Source organism: Aythya fuligula, chromosome 32 (genome assembly GCF_009819795.1).
Source record: "Aythya fuligula isolate bAytFul2 chromosome 32, bAytFul2.pri, whole genome shotgun sequence".
Lineage (NCBI taxonomy): Eukaryota > Metazoa > Chordata > Aves > Anseriformes > Anatidae > Aythya > Aythya fuligula.
This window is the reverse complement of record NC_045590.1, coordinates 268,970-287,443: the sequence shown is the minus strand read 5'-3', so window position 1 is coordinate 287,443 and position 18,474 is coordinate 268,970. Positions and strand designations below refer to the sequence as shown.

Below are 18,474 nucleotides of genomic sequence, written 5' to 3'. Positions count from 1 at the left end.
CCTTGGTGCCCAAGAGATCATACCGTTCCCATGCCAGTTCAACTTCTTCTGCTGATAATGCCTCTAATCCATGAAAGCTTTCTTGTGCTGATTGTAGAATACATTATATAAACATCCAGCTTTTGCTGTATTGGCTCAAACAGCTTGAGGTTCCCTTGGGTAGAAGATGTTTAGCTACTGTCATGAAATCCTCACGCAACCTTCCCTCTGATAAGTAAAACAGATTGTACCTTGTGGACCCTCTCTGCGACATTTCCACCAATCCTCAAACCACTTCTGTGTTGCTTCTCACTTCTCATCTAAATATATATATATAGGCATGTGACCTGAACTTTATGTTTCTGTGAGTCTGTCTGGTGCACTGTGTAACAGTGAGGTCACCACCAGCTTCACCTCATTTCTGTTCTCCTTGGAGCCATACTGAACCAGGCACTTCCCAAAAAGCAGATGATCCAAGCTCCTTTAGACTTGCTTGGGGAGGGGATGAACTCTTCCATGAGGAGGAGGCGGGAATGGAGATGGTGTTGTGTTGTAACCTGGCTCAGCATCACGCAATGGTTCACTCACTCCCCCACAGTGGGATGAGGGAGGGAATTTAAAAAAGGTAAAAGTGCAAGAACTCATGGGTTGAGATAAGTATAGTTTAATAAAAAGGAGCTTTCTTTTTTTCCAGCCAACTTTCCCCAGTTTTATTGCTGAACATGATGTCATATCGTACAGAATATCCCTTTGGCCAGGTGGGGATCTGTTCCCTCACAGCATTTTGTGCACCCCTAGCCTCCTCACCAGCAGGGTACCACAAGAAGCTGGAAAGTCCTTGACTGTGCAACCACTGCTCATCAACAGCTAAAACATTGGTGTGTTATCAACATTATTTTCATCTTAAATCCAAAACACACCATACCAGCCACTATGAAGGAAATTAACACTATCCCAAAGAAAACTGGGATATACAGTCATCTCTCCTGTCCATAACAACAGCTTGAGTTTGCTGACCAACTTGGAGACACCCAATGTCAATACTGAGATGAAGACCTTAGTGCTTTGCTTTGCTGGGACAAAGCATTCGCATGGTACTGATGGGCACAAAGCATATTGCTTTTTGGAAAGCAACAAATCAGACACACACATACACAAAAATATGTTAGAGCCTAAGCCTTGATTGGACATCCCCAGAAAGTGCCAGTTTTGGCTTTTAGGAAGAGTGAGAGAGGAAAAAGGGTGTGTCCTCCTCTATGGGGTCAGTTTCCTTGGGCCCCTCTTAGGAGGGGCAGACAAACCTAGAAAACTAAACTTATGCTGTTCAATGTCCAATACCCTTTCCAAGGCTTTTATGGTTGTCTTTCTTACCAGTCAGAATACCAGTGAAAACACATGCTTCTCAGCAGATATCTTACAAATACTTTCATAAACTTGGTATAAATATTCATCATGTAGGATAAACAGCTCCTTGACAGATATATGCTCAGGCAGCAGAGGTCCATAAGCAATTTATGAGACAAACAGAATATCAGTTTTAGAGGAAATTTATTGATACTTTTTGATCCCAATTTTCAGTGGGAAAACATTTTGAGATGTGTTTTCTATCAATGTATTTATAAACAAACTTGTAGATCACTCAACGGATGAGAGAATGGTTTTGCCAAAACTTGAATTCTGTTAAGGCACGCTGGTGGTTCTTTAGCATCCCAAATATTCTCTTTCTCAGCTGAATCTTACTGGCCCTTCTCCTGTGGCAAGGTGAGCATGGTCTGGTGGGGTCAGCACGGCATTCACGATGTTTCCGGCTCCTCCAGATTCTTGTTAACTGCAGAGAAAGGGAAAAATGAAATCTGCTGTCAGGAATTCTGCACCAGAATTGGCACCCAGAAGTGACATGGATTCTGCTCTAGAAGAAGGTCTTCGTGTTAGGTTATACTGATATATTTGGGTCTGTTAGCGAAGAATACTGTGGACACCAGAGCCTTGGACTGGCCCCTCTGGAAGTTAGGTTATGGCTGCACAAAGACCAAGCTCTCACCCTGATGCAAAATTCACTGCTTGCTCCAGAGGACTGCAGCATGTAGTCCTGGCAGAACAAGTCCTGCCAACACCCTACAGCCCTTTTCCTCCATAACAAAACCAACCAAAAACCCCCAAGGATTCCTTCCTTCACCTATGCAGGGCCTGTCCAGCCTTCTCTTCCAGGAAACAGAGCATGAGAAGTGAGGAGTTAAACTCACAGAGGTTTCAGAGAGTTAAACTTAGATATTTCTTGAGTACAGATGATAGAGAGGTGTCTCTCCCTAGACATGGTTCCAGCTGTCCTCCTCCTGCCCTTCACAGATGTTTGTCATTACCTCCTATTCCAAAAACTGTTCTACCTTCCCTTTTGCTGCCCATTAGGAACCTTGCCCTATACAAAACTCCCTTGTAAGCATCTCTCCATCAGAACCCATCCCATAGTCAGACTGTCATTGGTGTGTTTGTCTGTGCCCTGCTAATCACATCTAACCCACCACATCCACCCTAATCAGATGTTCCGTATTCCTTAGGGCACCCTGCTTCACTCATTTCCCTGCCTCCAACAGCATCTTCCCGAGAGCAAGAGCCTTCCTGCCTTGTGATTTCCATTATGTCCCATCCAGTCCAGCCTGCTGGCTTTGCCAGAACTGCTTGACCCTGTCCCCTCATCAGTTCACGTGTCACAGTAATGGGTGGCTTACATGCACAGACAACATCAGCATCCTCTCCATGATAGCAGTCGTGTTGACCCCATGGCCTGGCCTGACAGTCAAAGATGCTTTCTTCTGTCCCCGTGCAGTTCACATCATCCAGCCAGATGACGTCCGGCCCTCGGCCGTAGCGGGCACCTCCCAGGGCTGACAGTGGTGACCCACAGCCCACCTGCTTGCACACCACTTTGGCATCCTCCATGTCCCAGTGGTCATCACACACACTGCCCCACCGATTCTCATGGAGTACCTCAACTCTTCCAGCACACTTGTTTGGGCCATCCACAAGCCGGACTGGTCCAGTCTCAGGAACGTCTACCTCTGCACAAATGCCAAAAAAAAAAAAATGTAAAGGGAGCACCCTATGTGCCCCATTCCCTGTGGAAAGTATGCCTGCTCAACAGGGGCTCAGGTGCCCCTGAGCACAATGAAGATATGCCATCAGCGTTCTTCTAATGACACCTGTGCTTTCTGGGGTGGGAGGAAGGACAGAAAACAAACAAACAAACAAAAGAAAAGAAAAAAAAAAAAAAAACAACAACAACAAAAGAAATAAGAGGCTGTAGGAAAAGGGCAGGAGGAAGTTTTTCTGGTCTTCATGGACAGCTTCAGGCTCTACTGGGTATCTGGTTTGAGGATTCTGTTGATCATAACCACCCTGCAGGACAGAGGTGGGACAAGGGACCACAGTGTAGGAGAGAATTTAATGCAACACTGGCACAGCTACATCAGTGTGTCACCACTGGTCACCCCTGCTCTGCATCACAGGGCTGGCACCCAGTGATGGGATGAGTTCCTCAGCTGTGTCCCCCTGTTTCCACTAGAAAACATACACAGAGGTGCACTGCCCCTTTCACAGGGGCTTGGGATGATATCTGATTCAAGTTTATATACAGTGGTATCTGTCATCCTACTGCCCAGCACATGCAGGGGAGGGCTCAGAGGTGGTTACCTGAGCACACCACGCTGGCATCTTCCACGTGATTGCAGGTGTTCTCTCCCCATGGCTTGGTTTCACATTCAGTGATAGACCCTTCTGTTCCTGTGCAGTTCACATCAGTCAGCCATATCTGGCCCTTCCCTTCTCCGTATTTTGACTCTGGGAGGGCTGATAGTGCTGTTCCACAGCCCAGCTGCTTGCACACAACCTTTGCTTCCCTTAAATCCCAGCCGTCATCACACACAGTCCCCCAGACATCATTGTGAAGAACCTCGACTCTCCCAGTGCAGCGGTTTGGGCCATCCACCAGGCGGACTGAGGTGGAGATGGTAATCCCTGATTCTGCAGAGACATCCAGAGAGGGCATGCTCAGGAAGGCAGAAGGCTGTGCACTCATACCTTGGTAGCCCCCCCCCCCCCCCCCGCATGACCTCTCCCTCCCACACTCATGGACATGGTCCATGGTCTTGTTCATGGTCTTAACCTTAAGCCTGAACTGGAGAAAAATGACCACAGAATGCCCCAGTGAACAGTCAGGAGAAAACCTTCCAGACTGGAGCCCTCTTCTAGGGTGTAAGGACCCCAAACCACCAGCAACACCAATACTGTAGGTGAGTGCTTTGTGTTAAGTCCTAGTTCCTGTCCATGATTGTATCCACACTTGTAAGTGCACCCCAACACATAGCTAGCAAAAGTTGGAGGATGCAAGGATTACCTGAACAGATTGCACTGGCATCTTCCCCGTGGTAACAGTTGTGATCTCCCCATGGCCTCGCCTGACATTCAGAGAGATCAGCTTCTACCCCTGTGCAGTTCACATCATCCAGCCAAATGGTGTCAAAGCCTCGTCCAAATTTGGCTCCAATGGGGGCCAGCACTGCATCCCCACAACCCAGCTGTTTGCATACAACTTGGGCATCTTTTATGTCCCAGTCATCGTGGCACACGCTGCCCCACTGCTCTTCATGAAGCACCTCAACTCTCCCAGCACATCGGTCTGGGCCTCCCACCAGACGGACAGGCCCTGGCTCAGGTATGTCAGTTCCTAAAAATCAACAAAGAAAAAAAAAAAAAAAAAAAAAAAAAAAAAAACCAGAGAGAAGTTTTAGAGAAGTGTCTGTGCCCTTGATCACCTGGAGAAAACAGAATCTCCCATGATACACCAAAATTCTCTACTCACCCCTAACACCTATACCTATCAACAGCTCTCTTCCTACCTTCTGGCTTAAGAAGAAAGGTTGACGAAAGAAAAGAAAAAAAAAAAAAAAAAAAGAAAAGGAAAAAAATATGCATAGAAGGTGTTAGGAGAGGGATCAGACTATCTGTGTTTAATCCCAGCTCCGTTGGACTTACCATGCAGCTTCTCTGGGTCAAAGTGGATAGGGAGATGGAGCTCGACAAAGTCACTCTGCATCCCTAACCTCCTAGTTGGACAAGTCAGAAATTGCACCATAGCTTACAGAAGGGACAATGTGGCATAAAATCGAAGACATCTGGAATTTACCTGAGCACTCCACACTGGCATCTTCCACATGGTTGCAGGTGTTCTCTCCCCACGGTTTTGCTTTGCATTCAGTGAGGGACCCTTCTGTGCCTTTGCAGTTCATGTCACTCAGCCAGATCTGGCCCTTCCCTTCTCCGTATTTTGACTCATGGGGGGCTGACAGCGCCGTTCCACAGCCCAGATGCCTGCACACCACCCTGGCCTCTCGTAAATCCCAGCCATCATCACACACAGTCCCCCAGGTATCCTTGTGAAGCACCTCGACTCTCCCAGAGCAGCTGTTTGGGCCATCCACCAGACGGATCTCAAGTTTGGTTGTGTCTGCATCTTCAGAGAAGAACAAACACCCCAGGGTGAAGATAGGGAATGAGAAAGAGGGCTGTTCCTCCCCAGAAGGCTGTCCTTATTGCCAGACCAGGGGGAACAAAAGCCTGGTGTATCCTAGCGTCCGAGATCTTTGGTGTCTGGGAACCTGGTTTTGAGTTGGGAATGGCCAAATGCTGCAGGTGCCTTTGTGACCAAAAGTCCATTTTGAGAAACAAATTGCAGGGTTCATTTTCAACCATAATTGGAGAAGTGTAGCCACCCCAAAACTACCCCAACATTCTTTTTCTGTCTGAGTTTGCCCGTGGTTAAGGCCAATGTCTCCCAACCGACACTGCTACAAGGCACTGGGATAGCAGAAGGGAAGAGAGAATTGAGAAGTTTTCACCCTTTCCCTGGAAAAGCTTTCAGGACTGGAAAGGATTGTCTCTGTGATTCAGTCCTCCTCCAGTTATTAAACTCACAAGGCCACAAAATCTGTCTCAAAATCTGTCTCAAAATCTGTCTCAAAATCTGTCTCAGCCCCAGTTACCAGTCCCCTAATCACAATACCTGCCACCCCTATATCAAGAACTGAGTATCTCTAGACACCATCACCCCTTTGCATGGATCTGGGGAACTCCAGTGGGAATAATTCAGTGACTGGAAAGTACAGGGGTCTAAAATATGGAACACCTTCATATTGGCTTATATAGGTCAAGGGGACACCAGGCATTCATGTAACTGAGAACAGACTCCAATATTTATGACCCATGATCCACTCTACTACAAATACTGACCTGCCAGCAGGACTCCTGTGAGGGAAGCTGAAATAGAAGAAATACAGGAAGTTAGTCTGAATCAGCTCTGCAAAGTGCAGAGATTCAGGGCAGCAAAACACCAGACAGGAGGCAAGACCCTGTGAGCTCTGCTAAAGCCCATCATTGTTCTCAGCCTCTCAAATCCTGCTGTCAATGGGTTTTGCTCATTTTAGAGCATTTGTGTTAAAGAGTTCAGATAAGGAGAGAAAATGTGGAGAGAAATATATATATGTGTGTGTGTGTGTGTGTACTGGGAAAAAATTATTTGGGCAGATAATGTGAAAATATAATAAGAGATCAGCTGAGACTCATCTTGTCCATACTTGGTGATCTGAAATTCTTTGTGCAGACTGATTAAATTACCTAGGCTCCTGTAATAGTCAGCAGAAAGATCTGAGTTGTGGCTGAAGCACAGACAGCTCATCCTAAGACTGGAGCCAGAGCAGGTCGAACTGCATCTGGATGTGTTTGTCTCTCCCTAGAGGCTCTGGATAGGCACACAGATCTCAGCAAAAGCCAGGCAAGAGGTGCACATCTGGATGAAACTGCTGAAAATCTGATAAGCTGCAAGTGCCACAGCATTGCTTCCTTTTTTTGTAAGGACTAGACCCATTAAAGAGGCATTGCTGCTTCTGAACTTCAGGTAGACACTGGACAAAACTAACTCCAGGGCTACTGCCAGGCCTGTAGACATTAATGGTAAGAATGATATGCAATTGGGACAGTTATTGGCCAAAGAATGGGGCTGTGCAAAAAAAGCGTCTTCAAGGTAGAAATCTGTGAAGAGTGGTATTGCTGCCCAGAGGCTTCTTCTGGGAATTAATTAGAGGCTGAGGCAAAGTTGGGAAGGGAAAGCTTGCCAGAATCTGTTTGTCCTGGAAACTCAGGAAAAGAAGACTTTGTACTCACTGTAGAAGGTCAGAAGCAAAAAAGAGCTCAACACAAACAACAGTTTATGCTCCTACATGTAACAGCCTGGCAAGGTCCCAAGCACTGACCAACAACTTCAGGCAAGGGCAGAATTGCTGACACCAGAAGTGGCATTAGCACTATTGCCCAGGTAAGTGTTTTTACTACTCACTTTTTTTTAGCTACTTTTAAAATTCATAATTACTTCCTTCTCTCTCTAAATTCCAGTTACATTCAGATAGCTTATCATCTTCAGTGCCTATCCACATACTGCAACCACAGATCATCCCCTGCCCATTGCTACCAGGTCTGGTCCCATCCCTGACACATGGAAACCCGCAAAGCCTGGGGAACCACAGGGCAGAAACAAGGGCACCCATTTTGTGCAGTGCTGTCTTATCTCATAAGGGTTGGGATTCAGTTCCTGAACGAGACACTTAAGTGTCTAGGTATTGGTGTTAGATGGGTCATCATCCGGCTGTCCACCTGTGGCTGTCTGAGATGCCAGAGGGGATCCAAGTCACCAATTGCAGCCCTGGTAGTCTAGAGAGGGATTCAGCTCACTGCAAAGTAGACACCACCAATTGCATTTCACTTCCCTGCAATGTCACATAAGTTTTGTGCTATGGACTATGGAAGAAGCAATGATGGAAGGGAAAGACTGTTGGTAAAGTTATGACAAGCCAAAAGTGGAGAGAAAAGAATCCCACCTCACTTACCCCAGAGGCATGCCAGGAGGACGAACCTCATGTTGGTAGCAGGGAGAAACGTGTGCTCTGTGTCTCCACGGGAGAGGAGGGCAGGGAAGAGGCAGGACATGCACCCAAGGGACAGGGTATTTGAGAAGTCCCCATGGAGCTGGCTCCTCCCCTCCATCCCAAAACCTCCCTCTGTGCCCCATGGCAGGTGTTCAGCAAAGTGCAAGAAGCCAAGGGGCTCTGCTGGGAAGTGACCCTTGTGCCATAAGTGTCACGTAAGCCGTAAGCCATAGGATTGTGAAACTGGGCTGTTTCGGGAATTTGCTGAGCAAAAATGTCCTCTCAGTTCAGATCTTTCTGGACCACTGATGGCAAGGATAGGGGCACCTGGTGTTTTGCAACTCATCTTCCAGGACTGGCTTCAGGCAGGAATAGGGTACTAATATATATGGGAAAACTAAATTTATCCCTTGGCACTAGTTCAGCAAGGGAGTCTGTTAAAAAAAAAAAAAAAAAAAAAAAAAACCTTTTCCCAGTGCTGAAAGCAGTGGCTTTATCCTAAGATGAGATTTTTTTTTTCCCTTTTTCTCCTATGTTTGTTCCAAAGAAAACTTTGTGCAATATTGTTTTAATATTTGTCTGTGTTCACAGTTTAGTTAATTTTTCTGTCAGTGTGATTACTTCTCCTAGTCTTGACAATGTCAGATACAGAAGCAGCAGGATGCTCTGTTGCTGGCAATGAAAGCCAAGCTCCCAGATCCCCTGTGAAGTTGGATCACCCAGACAGTCACATGCCCAAGCATAGAAATGATGCTACAGGGATATGATGCTGCTGCTATCATGTGTGGGATCTACTTCATACCAACTTCTTGCACTCAGATAACTTTCATGCTCAGCAGAGCTCATCAAGCACTCCTAGGAGGTGATTGCATTCATTTTTTGGACTCAGACACCAGTATTGAAGATGTCTAAGCAGGGAAATGCCATCAGGCTGTCTGAGGAGGTGGATATGCCAAAAGGAGAGTGATAGATAGGAGAATCACACTGCACCCTCCACTGCTGTACAAGAGGGGCTCAGAAAATACTCCTTGCATTTAGATGAGCAACGTGTGTGGTTGACCAGTATGACCATTGCTCAGCATCATCCCTAGGAATCCCAGAGATGGGTACAGAATAGCTCAGCTGAACACACAGAAAATATTACTGCTGAAAATACATACAGATGTCTTTAACCCCAGTGAAAAAGCTTGGTGAAAAAGCTGCAGATTTTGTGCATCTTTGATATACTCCTCTGCTTAGACTGTGCAACCCAGGGACTATTTGCAACACCCCTCTGTCTTCCCCAAGCCAAGGAAGAGAGTGAAGCTGAGATAGCCTCTGGAAATGACAGACAAGGAGAGAAAATCTCTGGCAAAAATGGAGTGTAGGAACAGGTGACGACTCACAGGGAATGCAAATGAACGTAGAGCTAGCAAATCCTTTCATTGCAACAGCATGTCTAGAGGATGAAAAGTGGAGGTAATAGACCAGAAAAGCAGGCCTGAATTAGTATAAATCTCAAGCTACCTGGGTCACGACTCTCAGTTGCAGACATGCATCAGTACAAATTTTATTCAGATTTTATTAATACATTTAATATCAAAGCTGTGTGTGGTGAAAGAGAGCATTGCATCCAACTCAGAGTAGCTGAGTTTCATATCCTATTGTCTGAAGACTGTTCGCATCCATCTGCTTAGTTTCGGGGTTTGTCCATCAAGCAGACTTTTTACCCTCTCCATCTTTGCCCTGTTTTCTATGTTCTGATAGCAGTTGCTGCCTCACTCATGGTCTATCTCAAGCAGGCAAGCTTCTGGCCAACACCTTTATCAAAGACTGATGCCTACACCCAGACACTGATGTGTGGCAGAGACCCCAGAGCCCATGGGAAGATAAGAGTGTCACACACATTACTCATAAATGAGAACCCTTGTTATAGAAGTCTCAGATCAGGTTTATGTGTTTTTTTGTTGTTGTTGGTTTTTTTTTTGTTTGTTTTTTGTTTTTTGTTTTTTTCACAACACCCACTGATCTGCAGCCTGTTGTGCTTTGATACTGATCCTAAGGTTCTGTCTGTCTGTGTTGGCCAGTAATTCCCGATTTCTATTTGTACAGTTGATTGCTCACTTGATAGCTAAACTCAACAAACCTGTGTTCACTGATAACTCCTAGAATGTTATCTACTAGGTGACTACAAATAGAATTATTGGCTCTCTGCTCCATATTTTTCCAGGAACTGAACTTAGACTAAATCTTCTAAAATACACTGGGGTTGCTTCCTTCCTTTCTTCCCAGCCTCCCTTCCTTCTTTCCACCCTTTTTTCTTTCCTATCATGATCATATTTTTTCTCTCATTCATCCATTTATTCATTCATTCATTCCTAAGCATACACACCAGGTCAAAGCTGCCAGTTACCTGGAATCTCCCCCATCTCACAAGCATTGTTGATGATGATCATTGCCATTTCACAAAAATATTAAAGGGTTATTTTTGAAAGGATTGGGATTTCAAATTAAGATTAAAATATCTGTCTTTCCTAGGTGTACACCCAGTATTTCAACTTGACTTCCACTTTTATTGTTACTTGTAATTATTTTAGCCCTGTCAAAATAGTAAATATTTTAGTAAGAATGGAAGAAAGTGCGAAAAAATTAAACACTTGTATACACTTTCACTAGCTTCTCTTCTTCTCTGCATTGCTGGTAAACTCTTTCCTTACTCTTTCCCTTGTTGCAGATGTGATTACGCAATGTATTCTTATTACCTGATATAACCTTTGATCTATGTATTTCATTTTGGACTGTTGGCTTTTTAATTATGACCCAATAAGCCATTCTGTCATATTCTCTCCTTAGTAATTTGGTGTGATTTTGTTCTTCTGGATGATTTTTTCCTGAACATTGTATCCCTATCACTCCTATCAGCCTCTGTCCCAGAGCAGCCCCCACAACCCTGGCCAGCCCCCCATATTAATTGTTCAGCATGATGCCATATGGTGTGGAATACCCCTTTGGCTAGTTTGGGTCAGCTGTCCTGGTTCTGTCCTCTCCCAGTTCCTGCTGCACCCCCAGCCTAGCCCTACATCTCTAACTCCTCTGGTTTATTCTAATTTAGTTAGTATAGAGACATTTTTTCAGACCCCTTCCTTACTGGCTAGAGAGGCTGGAATTCCTCTGTGCTGCTCTTCAGGTGAAGGAAGCAGCTGTACCCCTCTCTACAACTTACCAAAGATCTTGGGAGTGCGTAGAGGTCCCTGCTGACTGGAAGCTAGGCAATGTTACACCGAGCCATAAAAAGGGCATGAGAGAAGACCCAGGAAACTACAGACATGTTAGTTTGACCTCCATCCTGGAAAAGTTGTGCAGAAGACTGTCCTGGGAGTTATTGAATGACATTAAGGAACAAAGCTGTTATCAGGCAGAGTCAACATGAGTCATCAAGGGAAAATCCTGCTTTAGTAGATCAATCTCCTTCTATGACAAGGCCAACCAATATATATATATATATTTTTTTTTTTTTTGTCAAAAAAAAAAAAAAATATATATATATATATATATTTGATATGCGTTAAACGCAGCATAGCCAGCTGGCAAAAAGAGGTGATTCTCCCACAGGAGAGGCTTTGGACACTTGGGTTGTCTAGTTTGAAGACAAGAAGGCCAAGAGACAACCTCATTGCTCTCTGCAGCTTCCTGAGGAAGGGACACACGGAGTGAAGTGTCAGCCTCTTCTCCCTAGAAGTTGATGATAGGATTCATGGGAATGGCACAAAGCTGCAGCAGGGGAGGTTCAGACTAGATATTAGGAAAAAATTCTTTGCTGTGAGGGTGGTCAGTACTGGAATAAGCTTTCTAGAGGGGTGGTTGACGCCTCATGACTGTCAGTGTTCAAAAGTGATGTGTTTTAATCCAGTAGGCAGCTCAGCACCAAAAAACTGCTTGCTCACTCTCTACCAGAAGAGTCTTTTACCAGGACAGGTAAAAGTGCAAGAACTCACAGGTTGAGAAAAGGACAGTTGACTAGATAAAGAAAAAGCTTTGTATGCAAGCAACGCAGAAGAATGAATTAATTTACTCCTACCCATCAGTGGGCAGGTGTTCAGACACATCACATAAAGCAGGGCTCATCGTGTGTAACTTACTTGGGAAGACAAACACCATCCCTCCAAGTGTCGCCTTCTCCTCCTTCTTTACGCTAGCTTTTACTGCTGAACATGGTATAGGATACCCCTTTGGCCATTTGGGGTCAGCTGTTCTGGTTCTGTCCTCTCCCAGCTCCTTGTGCACCCCCAGCCTCCTTACTTTCAGGACAGCATGAGAAGCTGAAATGTCCTTGACTCTGTGCAAGCACTGCTCTGCGACAACTAAAACACTGGTGTGTTATCACCACTATCTTCATCAAAAATCCAAAACCCAGTATCATACAAGTCTCTGTGTAAATAAATTATCTCTATGACAGCCAAAACCATGGCAAGAGGTGTTTGGATAATGCTGTTTAACATTTAGTTTACCCTGAAGTGCCTTGGCAGTTTGACTTGATCATCTTGATCATCAGTGCTCATGCTATCTTTCAATAATATCACCACTTTCTCAGACATGCCAGGATAAAGCTACTGTATCATTGACGTTCTTACAGTGAGAACTCAGCCATTTGTCCTTTTGTCATCAGACCTACTGCATTGGATGTTTTTCACAGTGCTTTACCAGGAGATGCTCTTTGCCTTTTTTAGGTGTAAGGATAGATGTGCTGTGTTTTTCAGATCAAAATGTTTGAAATAAAGGGATCTTTTTCACGGCTGCCAGAGTTATTTTATATAGGAAGAAGATCAGATGTGTTGGGTGTACCGGGGAGTGACAGGGAAGTGTGTGCAGAGGGAGTCAGAGCTGGCCAGAATAGTGCTAGAGCTTTGAGAGGCAAAAGCAGTTTGCTACAGCTCTGCTAAGCTCATCTGGGACAGGCTCTGGTGTGAGCAAAGCTGTGCTCTGGTTTTCCCTGGGGAAAACAAGTGGGTCAGTCTAGCAGAGAGGGTTGGGCAGGATTAGTGTGCATGTTTTTACGACAGAGTGAACAGGTGAGAACTGAATCAAGTGTAAAAAGATATCTAATTTGAGACCTGATATCTGTGCCCCACTGCAAGGTAGGATTTATAACTGCAGCTGGTTGATCTGAGGTGAGATGTAAGGGTATAAAAACGTGAAGGATGCTCTCCGTGTGTCTGAGGAGATGCATACAAGTGAAGTGTACTCGCTTTGCATTCTCCCTCCAGAGGCTATAAAAGCACCTAGCACTTGCCCTGAGCATATATTAGTTCCTACCTGTTAATGAGGGCCCTGCATTTAGGAGTGAGTTAGGGGGAGAAAGGGTAACCATGAACTGAACTTTTTTGCTAAAACAGCTCTATTTGTTCTATTTTCTTTGAGCTCTTCTCCTGCTGGAAAAGGAGTCTGAGTAACTGAACCTTGAAGTAAGAGACCACAGTGCATTCAGTGAGAAGTCCCAGGGAAACATCTTAGCTGGCTGAAGCTACTGAAAAAGCTGACCTGATCTGTGCTCCATGGATAGGACATGTTTCACCTGTGTACTTTCAGGGGTGTGCTACCCTCCTCTAGCAGCAGGAGAGTAACAAGTTGGAGGGCAGGGAGATGTGTCCTACCCTGGAGGGTGCCCAGAGCTTATCTCAAGGCTAAAAAAGGTCAAGAGATGGAACAGACAAGAGAGGTACAACTCAGGAGGTTCAATCCCCAAGCAGAAGGGGTGCAAATTAACTGCTTGTACGCCGAGGTTTAGAGACGTTTGTATCCCTGGGTCCAAGGCAGTGGCAGAAAAGAGACAGGTAACCCTGGTGCCAATAGCTGGTTTATATCCAGTGCTCAGCTGGCTTCAGTTAGGTCTGGATCCTAATGTCTGTCCCAGGGAAAGGCCATGTTCAGGCCCTGCATCCTGTCCTGATAGATCCTGTCAAAGGTCTCACTCTGTGCCACTGTGAAATGGTTCTTCCAGTCCCCGCAGATGCCTGTGGAAGGAACATTTCGATCTCAGAGCACATCCCAGTGCACAGCCCCCCTTTCTGCTCAAAGGCACAGGCACAACCCCTGGGTCCAGTTACCACCCTGAGGGGCTGTCCAAAATGAGATATGTTCCCCATGGACACCATTCTACACTCCCAAATGCAGGTGCTGTGGCCCTCCAGACACCCTCTGTCTGTCTGTCCCCCTGGGGACACCAAAGCCCCACTGCTTCACCCTCCATGGGCCCACCCTGCTCACCCTTCCTCAGAAACTGTCCCTTAGTCTGGTCCATGATGTCTGCAGGGAGCAGGACAGAGCTGCACATGGGGTTCTCCCTCATGGCTGAGAAGGAGGCATTTCGAACTACCGAGGAGACAGCAGCATCATCTAAATCCTGTCCCAAGAACTGGCAGATGCGTCTCACACTGCCTTGCAGGTCCTGGGGGAACAGATGGAGCCTGTTAGCACCCAGGGGCTTGTGACACATCAGCATATTTGGAGCTGGTGGGTCCGCCAAGGTCTCTACCTGTTTCAGCTCTTCGTAGGTGATGAAGAAGAAGTTTTCCTGGTCCTTCATCTCCATCCAGCCTTGGACGTGTTCAAACCAGGAGCCATGGGGCACTGATGGGAGACAAAAGGCAGAAAGGGCATGGGTCAGATCCTGCCAGGGTTTTATAGGGTTTGCTGACCACGACTTCCTGAAGACATCTGAACCCTGTAGAAGAAGGCAGGGAAATGGAATTTCCATCTGTTTCAGAGCCCAGCAGAGCTTTGTGGGCCTGTGGGCCTCTCTCCAGAAGTATTTTTGTGTTTGTTTTTTGTTTTGTTTTTTTTCTTCCTGAGCCATTCACCCCTCTTCTGGGGGAAGCTCGGCTTCACAGCCATCATCAGTGGACCATAGGAAAAGAGCCCTGAGTCAGAGGTGATGAGAGACCCACACACACAAATGCTCTGAGCAAGCCACAAACCACACTCACGCTCTCCATTGAGAAAGTCCCTCAGGAACTGGTCAAAGGATGTGGGGTCCTCATAGCTGCTGCACATCTTGGAGAAGTAGTAGTAGGAGACAACGACATCTCGAGGATCCCGTAGGGTGTAAATAACCTGGGGTAGAGTGCATACAGGAGTGAGACACTCCTACTAAGGGAAGGCAAATTGCTGGCACTGTCACTGGCTCTGTAAATTGAGGGGTCTGGCACAGAAGGATCAACGCTGTGCTCCATCACACAGACCTTGGGCAGGGGTCCATGAACACACTAGTTCCCTAGAGTCATCGGAGCTTCCCCAGAACATCCAAAGATGCAAGATGTGAGACAGGGGGTTGCATATTTCCATCTGGGGGGTGTGTAGGACTCCCACCCTAGGCCAACACCAAAGTTCTCACTCCCCAAGGCCTCCTTACCCCAAGATTTCCCCGATCATGGGCAGTGGCCCTCCCAGCCTCCCAGTCCCCTTCAAGCTCTGCGTGGGTGCCCGTCCCACCTTGGCAGTGGAATGGGAGAAAGACTTGGGGAAGATGTGCCTAGGGAGGTGGCAAGTCAGCAGACGAGGTGAGGGGTAGCTGAGGGCTGCCTCCAGGCCCAGACGGGTGGAGAACCAAGGCATGCGGTCCGAATTGAGGATGGTTTGGCTCCAGCTGGGGTGGCCACGGCTGCGAATGAGGCTCAAGATCTCGGTCATCCACACAGTGCCTGCCAGGGATAGCAGAGATGCAGGGACTTGCCCAGGGGGTTGGGATGGGTGGACCTCACCGGCACCCCCATCACCAAGGCTGTGCTCCCTAGGAAAAGGTTCTCCCTTGCCTGTGCGAAATCACTGTAGGGGAAGGGAAGAAGAAGCTTGAAGGAAAATGGAAGAAGGAAGAAAAGGAAGAAGGAAGAAAAGAAGCAAGAAGGAAGGAAAGGAAAGGAAAGGAAAAGGAAAAGGAAAAGGAAAAGGAAAAGGAAAAGGAAAAGGAAAAGGAAAAGGAAAAGGAAAAGGAAAAGGAAAAGGAAAAGGAAAAAAAGGAAAAAAAGGAAAAAAAGGAAAAAAAGGAAAAAAAAGGAAAAAAAAGGAAAAAAAGGAAAAAAAGGAAAAAAAGGAAAGGAAAAGGAAAGAAAAAGGAAATCTCACCCAAAACATTCCTGTTCCCCACCACAAGAGAAGACTCACCCTCCAAACAGCCCCTGGAGATGATTCCACAATCCCAACCTATTTTCTGCCACAGACCTTCCCCTGATACCTACAGAGCACTCCTCCAGTCTCCCCCCCACCCCTGCCCCCCCCGCCCCCTCAGCCACCCCTGCCATACCAGACTTGGGGTAGGTCACGTTGAAGACATCATCATCCCGCACCAAGAACTCGTTGTGGGCAAAACTCAAGCTGTGCTCAGAGTTGTAGGCAGGGGGGAATTTAATGCCTTTGTACGTCACGTAGTGAACTGGCATTGTGCCCAGGTAAGGACGGGGCACTGCAGCTCTGCAGCCCTACACCGGGGAAGGAGAGAGACAGAGTTCTGACTCCAAGCTAGGAAACATCTTCCCACATAGCAGGCCCCGAAGAGGACCCCATCCATCCCATTTGCCAAGCATCAGGGTAGGGGTGTGTTATGCAGTGACACACACTCTCTGATACTTCCTCTTAAGGATCCTACATCAACAGCAGGTTGTCTAGATGGGGAACTGCTGGCTTATAGGGCATTTAAGAAGCCCTGGGGCTAAATTCTTGCTAATGGACCAATGTTTCTTCTTTCTCCCTTGTTGCCCCAGGTGTTTACCTGCCCTCACAGCTTGGATGGGTGTGTAGCAGTTATCTTAGCAGGATCTTGGGCAGGCCAGGGAGACAGGAGGCAGCTGGAAGCCAAAAATTCCCTGTCCGGTACCCAAGACACAGCTTTACTCTGCTGCAGGAGCTGTAGGACCTCAAGGCTTCCAGGGGCTGGAGAGAGAATAAAAAGGAGAGGAAAAGTTTTCCTACCCTTGTGCTGCCGTTCTGGAGCAATGATTAACAAGCTCCAAAGTCCAGCAGCCCTCCCTTTCTTGCAGGGGGGAAGGGGGCGGGTAGAGGGGGCTGGTGTTTTGGGAGCACAGCAGAGATCAAAGCCGGTCCCCCACATCCTCTGCCCTGAACCCAGACCCCCTGCAAGAATCCCAGTTTTCTCCCATGCCCCTTTATTTTCCCATGTAACTCTCTATTTTCCTCCAAATATACTATTTAAAGCCCCCAGAAAGACCCAAGGAGTCCTACTGCAGTGCCTGCGTTTCTTACCATTTATATTTCCCACAGCCGCTTTGAAAAACCCATTCTATTCCCATGAGCTGAAGGTCCTTTCCATTATGTCAAACTATGCTGAGATTGCATCTTAAAAAATGCTGTATCCTCCAAAAGGAGGAGAATGGAGCTCAGTGCTACTCCGGAAAAGAAAAAAGGGAAAAAAAATAAATAAAAGGCAATTTAGCAAATCCACCTGTGACATTAAAAAAATAACCTGCCATGAAAAGAAGAGTTGCCTCTGCAGCAATAAAGGATGGGGTAATTCTTGGTTACTCTTCCTCTTCTTCATGAAAAACCTTCTTAACTGAACAACTGAACTACAGGGAGAGGAATAAGGGAAATTCTTTCTCCAGTGAGGCATTATATGGTGCTCCACTCCAAGGACAGGGATGTTTAATGGCCTTAATTAGAAGCAAGCAAACGCCAACCAATACTTTTAGTAAATAAGGCAGCCACATAGTCACATGTGAAATTAAAGGTATTTTCTAAATGCTACACTAGGGATGAATGCAATAAACAATTTCTTGAAGCTTTTTTTATTATTATTAAAAAAAAAAAAAAGGTATTTTGAAAAACTTATGTAACACAATGTTCTGATTAAGTACACTGAAAAAATAAGTTAAGTACATGGTGTGTGTGAAAAGTGCCTGAGTAGTAGCAAATATTGGCTTTGAGTGCATAGGACAGTTGTTTATAAGACAAACAACTAAAACAGCAGTTTCCCTTTTGATCACGTCCTGTTTTCAAAGCAAACAGGAGAAAAAATGGGAATTAAGAAATGTTTAAACACTTCAAAGAGGAATGTTAACTGAACACAGGCAATCAATTAACAGCAGAAGCAAGGAATGCAATTAATCCCTGGGACTACCCATCACCTTTGTTGCTCTAAACTAAGAAAAAAGTTAAATAAAACTAAAAGCTTCAAGGAAAGCCCCCCAAAAATTGCAAAAAAATATTTTTTCCTTGCAGTTCATAAGAGAATCTACCTTCTTCAGAACAGACCTAAAGAGAATCTAGCTGTCTTTTTATAATCAGCAGTTAATAAATAACTAGACTTGCCTGACTCCAGTAAGTAAATATACTAGCCTAAATGATCATTTTAAAATGGGCAATTAATGTGCTTGTAAACACCCTATCTTAGATGTACAGTTATTTAAAAAATAAGGTCATCATCTGTATTTTAGAAATATACATCTCATCATATTTAGAAGGCAGTAAAACAGTAAAAAATGTTTGGTTAGTTAAGATAGAGACAAAAATGAAAAATATGATACTAAGTTTTAGATAT

At 45.7% G+C, this 18,474-nt stretch overlaps 2 protein-coding genes across 2 annotated transcripts; both read right to left on the bottom strand.

The window, feature by feature from the left end:
- Positions 1–1,772: 1,772 nt before the first annotated feature.
- Positions 1,773–7,941, bottom strand: LOC116500187 (soluble scavenger receptor cysteine-rich domain-containing protein SSC5D-like). Its single transcript, XM_032205104.1, has 7 exons — positions 7,911–7,941; positions 6,262–6,288; positions 5,159–5,485; positions 4,370–4,699; positions 3,667–3,996; positions 2,706–3,035; positions 1,773–1,807 (listed from the first exon to the last, which is right to left on the bottom strand). Exons 1-7 carry the CDS (start codon positions 7,939–7,941, stop codon positions 1,773–1,775), a joined length of 1,410 nt encoding a protein of 469 aa, XP_032060995.1.
- Positions 7,942–13,823: 5,882 nt separating this feature from the next.
- LOC116500188 (sulfotransferase 2B1-like) lies at positions 13,824–16,360 on the bottom strand. The gene is made up of 6 exons (XM_032205105.1): positions 16,225–16,360; positions 15,417–15,625; positions 14,912–15,038; positions 14,461–14,555; positions 14,193–14,373; positions 13,824–13,939 (listed from the first exon to the last, which is right to left on the bottom strand). The coding sequence occupies exons 1-6, from the start codon at positions 16,358–16,360 to the stop codon at positions 13,824–13,826; spliced, it is 864 nt and encodes a 287-aa protein (XP_032060996.1).
- Positions 16,361–18,474: the final 2,114 nt, after the last annotated feature.

Excerpts from the sequence above, each read along its gene's own strand:
- LOC116500187 (XM_032205104.1), bottom strand. The coding sequence starts at position 7,941 with ATGAGGTTCGTCCTCCTGGCATGCCTCTGGG. Across the intron at positions 3,997-4,369 it reads TGCCAGTGCAATCTGTTCAG|AATCAGGGATTACCATCTCC; the intron begins GTAATCCTTGCA and ends ATGTCTCTGCAG. Across the intron at positions 1,808-2,705 it reads TGCTGATGTTGTCTGTGCAT|TTAACAAGAATCTGGAGGAG; the intron begins GTAAGCCACCCA and ends CTTTCTCTGCAG.
- LOC116500188 (XM_032205105.1), bottom strand. The coding sequence starts at position 16,360 with ATGCCAGTTCACTACGTGACGTACAAAGGCATTAAATTCCCCCCTGCC. Across the intron at positions 15,626-16,224 it reads CGTGACCTACCCCAAGTCTG|GCACTGTGTGGATGACCGAG; the intron begins GTATGGCAGGGG and ends TATCCCTGGCAG. Across the intron at positions 15,039-15,416 it reads TCTCCCATTCCACTGCCAAG|GTTATTTACACCCTACGGGA; the intron begins GTGGGACGGGCA and ends ACTCTACCCCAG.